The sequence below is a fragment of the Pteropus vampyrus genome, unplaced genomic scaffold (genome assembly GCF_000151845.1).
Source record: "Pteropus vampyrus isolate Shadow unplaced genomic scaffold, Pvam_2.0 Scaffold190, whole genome shotgun sequence".
NCBI classification, from domain to species: domain Eukaryota; kingdom Metazoa; phylum Chordata; class Mammalia; order Chiroptera; family Pteropodidae; genus Pteropus; species Pteropus vampyrus.
This window is the reverse complement of record NW_011888971.1, coordinates 927,195-937,779: the sequence shown is the minus strand read 5'-3', so window position 1 is coordinate 937,779 and position 10,585 is coordinate 927,195. Positions and strand designations below refer to the sequence as shown.

Genomic DNA, 10,585 nt, shown 5'->3' with positions numbered 1-10,585 from the left:
AACTTCAGTAGTAAATTTCCTGTAAGCACCAGCTTATGATTTACAGGGCCGAAAGGTGCTCCTGAGGTTTCGTGCAGTAGGGCTTATAGTCCATAGCTAAAAGGAGCAAGAAAGTACTAACAGCAAACTCTTGCATAACACACGCTGCGTGCCAGGCACCATCTGCACCAGTTCGCTCCCTGCATGGCCCGGGACCCGTGAGCCGGGGCCCAGGGTGGAGGAGACACAGAGATGCGAGTCACCTGGAACCCAGAGTCTAACCTGGGCCTTTGGGCCTCAGGGTCCACACACCGAACCGTGCGCTCTGCTTGAGCACCTACTGTGTGCCAGGGGCTCTCCTAGACTCCAGAGAGTCCATGGTGGGCACCACACGCTGTATCCCCAGCACCTGGCTCCCTGGAGCTGACGTGCGAGGGTGAGGACGCGAGAATGTGAGTTAAATTCAAACTCTGAGATAAAAGAATGTTGCATATAATTATGACTAGGATGTTTAAACTGGCTAACGTATTCTTTTGGGGAGGAAATAGCCATTAGTTGAAGCTGATAAACCGAGTTAATTAAAATCTCCGTTTCAGGCATCCACTGGCCAAGAAGACCCATTTTCCTCTTTTAATTTCCCTTTTACCAAAGAACTGTAGCACTGAGCTCCCGATGCCAGGACCCATGTAATTCATTTGCTCAATTATAAGTTAAAAGAAAGGACTTTCGTAACATATTAGCTGTCTGCTACTTTGGGGTAAGGACCGGCTGAATTGATGAACTTTGTATAATGATCTGTTGCTATGGCAACCTGCTGCCCAGCGAGTGGAAGAGGGCATTTCATCATTACCTCATGGATAATGGCTGGAAAAGCAATGGTTGCAAATTCAAAAGGTTTCCTTTCACACAGCTGTAATTCTGTGTCGATGAGACAATCCCTAAAAATGGCTCTCGGATTTAGCGTTGGGGAATCTGAGTCAAACGCACAGTTGGAAATATAGTAGTTTAGCTTGCCAGGTGAGCAACCTTGCTGTCCGCGGCAACTCTCCGGCCCTGTCACAGGTAACCCTTGTCAGAATTGCCACTTGTCCCTTTCAAAGTTTTAATTTCCGTCCTGGATTCAGCACAGGGAAAGTTGAATAATAAAGCGTCCTTTAAAACATAACAAATCATAGGGACTCAAAAGAGAAAAATAGAATATAAGTAACAGATTTAACTGTCCTGTGCTTTGTAACCACCCCTGCATCTTTGCATCACCTTTCCATCAACGAGCCCTCTGTTTATTTCTTGGTATGATTTTTTTCTTTTCTTACAAAACGAATGAAAAAATGTTACCGCTCTACCCTCTATGTTTTTTTTTGTTGCAACCTTAGAGGAAATACATATATACATTTATTATGTGTTTACGAAGTGCTTCAGGCAGCTCTTCTTAGAACTGTTAATTACTCTGTGTCTTTTTTCTCTGCTCAAGGGTCTCAAGGTCGTCAGAATGGCAATCACTATACACATAGGGGGTAATGACTTTCAGTTATTGTTTGTTTCATTGTTCAAGTTTTAGTGAATTACAGAAGGCTCTCTGGTCATATGCAAGTATGAAAACTCAAAAAGTATTGTTTTATTCACAGCAATAGTAAATGTTTTATTGAGCTGACCACATTTCTTTTCCCTCCTTCTCTCCATTCTTTCTTCCTGTCTTCTTTCCTCTCCATAAACTTTTGAATTTTGGTGAGACTGAAATTCTACAAATCTAAAAAGAAATTCATTACAACAGTGACCTTTGCCTCAGATGCTTAAAAGTTCATTCTTGAGCAGTCATTAGTTCTTTCTAATTTCCCTCCAAAGGTCACCAGAGTCACCAGAGTCATTAGCCTAAAGGTAGTGATCGATGGCATCAGCTACGTAAATTATCGTATAATGTTTATCAAAATGCATCAACTTTTCACAGTTTGGGTCCTCTGTCATCTCCTGCTTCTTTTCTAACCCAAGACAATAGGTACAAGGCATACATGAAATAAATGCCAATATTTGAAAATATCGGTCTGTTAATAATATGAATCTTACACGGTAAAAGAAGAATTGAGTCTAACATGTAATTTATAATGCCTTTGCATTACAATCAGAGTCATAATATCTTAGGGAAAATAATTTACAGTCTCGTCTTGAAATTACTTGGAGCAAATTATCCAGATTACAAAATCTATTTTTATATTTCCTACTTTGGGGTTGAAGTCCTGAGCTAGTTTGCTGGATCTGCCGTAACAAAGGTAACGACGTGCTGCAGACAGGGTGGATTAAACAACAGAAATTTGTTTCTTCCAGTCCTAGAGACTGGAAGTCCAAGGTCAAGTTGTCGGCAGGTTTGGTTTCTTCTGGGGCCTCTCTCCTTGGCTCGCAGATGCCTGTTTCCTCAGTGTGTCCTCTCATTTGGGTGCACATGTCTGTATCCTAATTTCCTCTTTCTGTAAGGACACTGGTCGTATTGGATTAGGGACCACTTTTTGTCTTAACGACCACTTTAAGGGCCCTATAGCTAAGTACAGTCACATTCTGAGGTACTGGGAATTCGGTCTTCAACATGAATTTTGAGAGGACACCATTCAGCTTGTAACAGTCCCTGTCTTATTGTAAGGCGTATTTCTTTGTTGTACTTGACCATTTATTTTATCAAGATGCAAAATAGTCTCGTTAAAACTACTAACAAATCCATGTCGGTTAGCAATATGAACATTGAAAATGAGAAAAATATCAACTCTTTCTCCTTAAAGTCAAATATGATTAATTTTCAACCACTAATAACTGAATTATGTACATTAGATTACACAGAGCTTATATTGCATATGACAATCAGTGGTTCAAGGGTTCTTATTTCAGTTGTTGACTTTTTAATTTAAACAAATCTTTTGTCACCTTAAATCTTCTTTTTCAAAATAGAACTGACATAGAGGTATTTTTCCTCAGATTATTCTCTCATTTGCTTCCTGAGCTTATGGGATGAGAGCCCCGGGCCTGATAGAAAAGTCAGATCTCTCCAGGGGTTGGCCCCACTTATATATTAATTATCTGTGCTCTGAATTCTTTAAGATAAACACACGTCTACAAATCATGGCCTAAGCATTGCCTTGAGTAACAACTACCATTAAGTACTCTGTTTTATCAGCAACCCTGATCTTCGAGGAAATCACCAGCCATATAATTACTGTTGCTCGTTATAGGGATTGTGTATTATCCTTTACTTATTTCCAAAACAAAAATACCTCCAAAGGTTTAGAAACCAGCACACGATGGATTTGAAGAGGACCTAAATTCTGGGTCGATAGCCTGATCTTTGTAACTCAGCCTTTCTGGGCTTTGCTTTCTTCTCCTGCAAAATTCAAAATATCCTAAGTTCTTTCCAACTCTAATATCTTGTGACTGTTTGAAATTGTAGGAAACAAAAAGATCTTCAGGGATTTGCATGTCGAGGTGGCCATATCGATAGGGTCGCTCATCGTTACCAAGAACTTGTCTTGTCGGATTCAGTAGATTGACTGAATTAGAAAAATGGAGGTGTTCTGTATTTTTATTTGTGTCTGTCAAGCTATCCCCCTGTGCTTTATTTTCATGTTAGCTCAACTGGGGATGAATATATCGGTCTTTATTCTTGTTTGTATTGGCTTTAACGTGTTGATTATTCGGGCTGTGGGTGAAAGGCACACGCGTCCATACCTTTCCGTTTGGGAAGTCAGCCAGGGTCATTCATTCGTTTGCTCAGAAAAGTGCTACAGAAGCTACACTCCACGAGGAGGGCCCAGAGTCTGTGTTTTACATGTCGTTGAGTCGGCTGTGACTCCCGGCGACCCCACGAATGAGTGATGTCCACAGGGTCCTGTCCCCACCAGCCCTGCTCAGCTCCTGCAGACTCAGGCCTGCGGCTTCTCTCACGGAGTCAATCCACCTCATATCTGGTCTTCCTCTCGTCCTACTGTCTTGTTTTCCCAGCATTCTTGTCTTTTCCAAAGACCCCTGCCTTCTCACAAAGAGCCCGAAGCAGAACGGCTGCAGTTTGGTCATTTCCGCCACCAGCGATGTCGCAGGCTTAATTTGCTCTAGGACCCACCTGTTCTTTTATTTTTCTGGCAGTCCAGGGTATTCGTAGAGCTCTCTTCCAACTCTATTTCAGATGAACCATTTTTTTTTTTCCTATCAGCCTCCTTCACTGTCAGGACAGAATATGAAGAGACGGAATGGTTTTCTGTGGGCAAAGGTATCAGACAGGAGTGCGTTTTATCTCCCAGTGCATTTAATCTGTACGCAGAGCACATCACACGAGACACTGGGCTAGACTCGGAGCGGAAGGAAATTAGTAACCTGGGTATGCAGGTGACTCCATCTTACTGGCCGACAGCAGCAAGGATCTGAAAAGACTCCTGATGAGAGCGAAAGAAGGACGTGCCAAAGCGGACAGCATCCGACATCCAGACAAAATCGTGGCTACAGAAAGACACTGGGACTGTTGATCCGACCCACCTCGGTTCAGCCATCAATTCGAATGGAGGCCGCAGCCAAGGACTCGAGAGGGCTGAGCCTCGGAGGGGCAGCGATGGAAGATTAGGAAAGATCGAGAGCGAAGACGTGTCGCTAGAGGCCGAGGCCGAGATCACCCACACCCTCAGGTCCCCAGTTACTGTGTACAGGTGCGGAGCCGGGCAGGGAAGAAGGCCGACAGGGCTCGCGTGACCTCTGGATGGAAGGAAAACTCTACGAAGCCAGCAAACGAAAACAAGAAGAGCCTTCTCTGATGCCATGGTGATGTTGTGGCAATCTTCACGTTCCCAAGTGGCCTGGCAGTAACTGTGCCGCCCTCACAGGACATCTGTCACCGCCCGTGGGCGGGCGAGGAGCTCGGGACCCGGCTGGCTGCAGCCCGGGGCTGTCCTCGCTGCTGGATCGTCACGAATCCTCCCTTCTCTTTTGAGGACGTGTGTCCTCTTACCTGCTAGGACATCCAGAGCAGGGACTGTCCGTGTGTGTGGCAGAGGAACCCTTTGCTCAAAGGGAGTCATGCGGGAAGCTGCGGTGTGAAACGCAGGGAGACGGAAGCGTGTCGCGTCGTGGGTTACTAAGTGCCGCCTGGCGTGGGAGGCGGTGGCACCTGGCTCTCCAGGGCAGCCCCGAAACACCCCTGTCTGTCTCCGAGCTGTCGAAGACGATGGCCACAGCTTCACGTGGCTCCTGGACACTGAAATATGGCTAATCTGAATTAAACCCAGATTTCAAAGGCCTCATATAAAAAAAGAATGCCAGATAGCTCAATAATTTTATACCGATTACATACTGAAACATTAGATATTCTAATAGATGGTGTCTATGGGATTAAGTAAAAAGATAGAATTAATATAGAATTAAAGTTAATTCACCCCTGTACTTTTTACTCCGGTTTCAAATGCAGCTTCTAGAAACATTTTGGGTTACACATGTGGGTTGTAATCCGTTTCCATCAGATGGTGCTGGTCCAGGTAAACTCCGGCTCCCCGTCAGCGCTCGAAGGTGTTGTGCGCGTTTTAATCCATTTTGCTGCTTCTCCAGTTCCCACGCCAAGTCACCCTATTCCCACGAAACGCAGGAGGCACCTGTCCTGACAGCCGTCTTCACGACCACACCGCGCCCTCAAAACGTCTCTTCCTTTAAACCAAAACAGGTGTCTATTTCCTGCGAAAGCCATGAAGGTTTCGGCTCGATTTTGCTCCCATTTCACTGGCTCGCCCCACACCGGGCTCAGTCGCTCCCCTGACCCGAGACGCGTGCGCATCCTGTCGGGGAAGGATGTGGAGGGACTATTCGTGTTCCAGGCACCGTTGCTTGTGGCCGGAGCCCTCTGGGGGAACTTTGTCCTGTTCAGGGTACACTCCAGTCATTGGATACGTATTGCATGAATACGTCTTCCGTCCCCAGCAGTCACTTCAGAAATTAAATTTATTACTCTTCCAAGGGACAGTGTTCCAACACTACCCAGGAAAGCCATTTTATTTACCGCCTTTTCCTGGTGGCTCAGAACGTCGAGGCGGAACTGAGCATCTCTGTTAGCGCCAGCGATCCGATTTACCGCTGCGTCTTCAATCTGCCAGCAGATTGGCTTCCGGTCTTCCATGGCTTCTTAGTCACCGTCAAAAGTCAGGGACGGGAATTGTTTGGATCCATACTCTGATGGTCTGTGCCCGGGAAGGTTCTCAGATCATCGACGCGTGTGTCAGTGAAGCCTTTGCTTGTGCCAGGTCTGGTCCGGTGACGGCGCCTTGCACGGTCCTTGTTTCTCGGCGTAGTTGTCCCTTTCTCTTATTCCCAGAAATGCCACCTCCTAAGTGTACGTACACATTCTGCTCATGCACAGAGTTGCGTCGACACGCCTCACCCTTTACATGGACACCATGAGAAAGCGAGGTGTCGATCACTGTGTCTGTCTGAGTTGCTGTCACACGTGGAGAAGGAACGTGGTCCTGGCGACCAGGGGAACCCTTCACTCTAAAGCAGATGCCACCTGTACATGTCCTCCAGATGGGCAGCAGGTGGCAGCTCCAATGGACCAGAGTGTCGACTTCTTTCTTGCTACCTCCCAATTGATTGAGTTTTATGACTTCTAGAAGAGTTCATGAAATAAAAAGAGAATGCAAATAATCTTCGGTAAAACTACCTCTCCTAGGTATCACGGAGCTTCCCTCACAGTAACTTTTAAGTTAATGTTTACTTTGGAGTTCATCTTGCAATCTTTGATCTTGTGCGTTAGCACTGAAGTGAAAACTTATTTCATGTCCGACTTCCTAACAGGAGTTTGAAAGTACAACTTACAGGAAATATTTATCAGTTCTTCTACTCTCTGAAACTCAACTTTCTCATCTATAAAGTGGGGATACTCATGCCCACCTTAGTTACACCTTCACTAGCTGGCCGAGATGATCAAATGAACTGTGGATATAATACGGTTGCAAGATTTGGGCAAATAAAAATACAGATGGCCACTTAAGTTTCAATTTTAGATAAACCATGAATAATATTGAATAGGACATACTAGCACTTAAAACTTATTCATGGTTTAGCCTAAAATTCAAATTTAAGTGGGCAGCTTCTATTTAATGTGGCGACCCCTTAGGATATAAACGTGCTTCCTGTTCTGCTGAACTGAGGCAAATATAAGTTACTCGGTCCAATATTTAATGATATGTTCATGCAATAACAACTATTCCTGTCCTTCAAATAAAAACCATGCTATTAGTGTTGATCAATCTTAAAAATCTCGCAGTAGCTCTGCGTCTCTCAGAGTATCTACAGTGTTTATTTTGAGAGATAAACTACAAATAGATGATTCTCAGATTTGTGTGCATAGCATCTTTAGTAGTTGAAATTTTCACTAAAAGGCAAATAGTATGAGTTCGTACTAAAGTCGTCAGTCCCCTGCACCGAGCTATCGCCAAGGCGCTGTCACTAGGTGCCATCAGCTCCAATTCTCTCTTTCCTCCATCACCCTGTCCTCTCTCCTCAGGGAGGTGAGCCGTGGTTGACAGGAAGTGCCAATTTTCTCTTTGATTTCTGACCTCAGAATTTTAAAGACTGAATGAAAAAGTTTTCCATATTCTGGCATCTTTTTTTTTTTTTTTCCTGCAACTTCTTTTGATTATGGAACGTCAGGTGTGTGAAAAGTATACCTGGTTTTAGTTTTCTATGGCAGATTTACAGAGTCGTATGAGCGAGGTAGACATTTACTCACGGGTCTCTTTTATGATCCGAGCCCGGCTTTTCTGCCACTGGGAGGAACAGATGACTGCCACATCCTTGTTCCACGGCAAAGGCGTTTCAACTTTATGTTGAGGAACTAGGGGAGAGCATTGGACCGGAGCGCAATGGTGCATAGGAGGTCTGGATCACCACCTACCTGTCACGTTGCTGGCTGGTGGGGATTCTGAGTGTCCTCGCCAAAGAGTGCTGATTAAATCTCTACTCTAACAGAGTGGCGTCATGTCAGTGCTGTGTGATTCAGAAACATCACCCCTTCAACCCATCCCTTCTCTGAAAAGCAGGATTACTCAGGCTTTCTTTTTTTGTTGTTTAATTTAGTCGGAGGAGAATTACATTCTTTGGGATTCCTTGGTTATTTTGTATTTCAAAAGGTATCTGTTTGTAGTTAAATTATGCGACATGAGCGGTGTTAACTAATGCTACGGTGGTAATCATATTGTAACATGTAATGTATCAAATTAACACATTGGACACCTCAGACTCGCACAATGTCACATGTCGATTATAACTCAATTTTAAAAATGTGCTGTATAATCATGCTACGTAGTCATTCATAAAACAATTGAGCACCTACTATGTGCGGGTAACCAGGCCAGGCCCCTGAGATGGAAAAAAACAAGACCCCACCCCTGCGCAAGGAGACTTACCCTGGAGGAAGATGAATCAATGAAAGAGCGCCCTGTCCTGGGTGTTTGGACTCTGGGAGGACACAGCTGCCTGGGACTGTGCAGAGGGCACGGAGAAGCCCACCAGCTGCCTGAGCAAGGACACAAGGACCTCAGGAATCAGAGGAAGGTGGCTGGGAGGCCCCTTCAGGCAGAGGACCTGCCTGTGCAGAGACCAGGGCCATCTTGGGAACACAGAGAGGTGGCAGTGAGGGAGAGCAGAGGTTAAGAGGTCCCAGGCCAAGCTCAGCCCATAGATGACATGGTACCAGCTTGGAGAGTAGAGTGAGTGTTCCGGAGACATCCAGGTGAGAAAGGTGTTCTACCCTGGGTAACAGTACATGGGCAGGGAGCGAGAGCGAGGCGCTGGCTGGGGAAGGAAAGGCTTCAAGGAGACAGAAGGAGGTCCCCATAAGGTTTTTGGCCGGGTGCCAAGGGGATGAGAGCTTCAGGAGGCTGCCCCTCTGGTCAGATGCTTTGAGGGTGAAGGAGAGCCCGCTGAGGTGTAGTGGTGACCAGCACGCAAGTCCACACGGAGCTGTGTCCTCTGTGATGCTGAGCCCTGCGGCCTTGTGGGGCCCCGGCCAGCCGGAATATTGGAGGCAGGGGTGCAGAAGGTGTGCTGGGAAGTTTTGATCAGTGATTTTTTTTTTAAATCAAATTATTAAAGATCTTTCAAAATCTGGGCTTTTTACTTACAATTGCTTAAGAATTTGAAACCCATGTGAACTATTATTTGGACAGGTTTCTCAGAGTAATAACAGTCCATCCAAAAATAAATAATAAATAGCAAGGAGTCTTTGTTAAGCTTTTGAATAGGATTTAGTTCTGTAACCCGTGTTTCCCATAAAATAGTGTAATAACAGACACAAGATGACGACTCGCCAGCTTCGCCGCAGCCCCACCCCTACCCCTGCTTCACTATAAAATGTTTTGCCCCAAGGGTCTCTGACTTAAGCTGTCACGGGAGCCTTGCTGCCCACCAGGTCATGGTGGTTCCCCTTCTATCCTGTGGTTCGGACAGTGTCTCTTATCATCATGATGTCCCAAAGGGAGGCCAAGAGCCCTGTGCCTGTCACTGCTCTACAGGAAGCCCGTCACCTCCATCTGTTGCTGAGGACCTCCTCTCGGGGTATCATGGCCGAGACATTTGTGCTAAAGTCACGTTCCCTGACACTTCCATCTCGTCCCCATCACTGCCTTGTGTTTACTGATGCTTTGCACGATGCTGGGCAGGAAAACCCCCCAAATCACGGAAGCTGAATTTCCCACAAGCTGGGAACCGTGATCTCTAAGTCAAAATTAAGTTGACTTACACAGTAAAAAGACATGCAAATTTTCTCGCACTCTTAAGTCTATGAAATGTGCATTTGTGAAAATGTCTGCTGCCCTGATCTGTAGGCTGCCCTCCCCCTTATGCTCACAAACGCACAGACAGGGACTACGTTTTAATCGTTGCACCGCCAGCATAAATCTGTTTATACTTGAACTTTCTCAAAAGTAACATTTTTTAACCAGCTAGCTTAAACGAAAATTAAGCAATGGTTTGCTAACACTGCATACATTTTGCACGGTAAGTTCATAATCAATACTTGTCCACGGGAGGTGTTTCAGATATACATTTTTTACTAAATTGAGGATAATAGATGTCTGCATATGTAGCTTCTCCTTAAACGTAAACGTCTTCAGTTTCTAAGGACTTTCACAGAAATGGAAAACTGGAAAGTAGTTTCTATCCAATCTTCAGAGGTTAACGATTGAGAGGAAGCCTGGAAGCCAAAGGTTCATGGTTGGCGTCCGGTTTTAGAGAGCTTCTTAGCCTCATTTCCTGTGTTTACAGAATAAGAGCTGCTATGCTGGAAGCTCAGGACCGCGATAGGTTTTGTTCAGTCAGTGCCTTCTGGATGGTCTGAGGAACCGCTGAGGCTCTGGGAGGTGCTTCTGGAAGGTGGGGCTTCGTGCGCTGGATTTTCAGCCTGGCAGCGGGCTCACCACAGCACACCAGGGACACCAGGGCACGTGTCAAGTCTTCGTCCCTCTGTGGTGTTGACCGTGCCGTGCTTCTCACAGCCCGTCTGGGAAGTCTGCATGGGTCAGGGGACACGCGTGCTCGGGCAGTGCTTCTAGCCAAGCTTATAAACGAGAGAGCAGAAATGCAGTGAGCAGAAATCCTC

General features: G+C 45.6%; 1 protein-coding gene across 1 annotated transcript in view; it reads left to right on the top strand.

Annotated features, from left to right (window-relative positions):
• The window catches only part of SEMA5A (semaphorin 5A), a 456,698-nt gene that overhangs the window by 351,946 nt on the left and 94,167 nt on the right, over positions 1-10,585 (top strand). Inside the window, exon 13 of the mRNA XM_011371413.2 lies at positions 4,496-4,652. Within this exon, the coding sequence (XP_011369715.2) occupies positions 4,496-4,652 (157 nt within the window). The remainder of the gene's footprint in view (positions 1-4,495; positions 4,653-10,585) is intronic.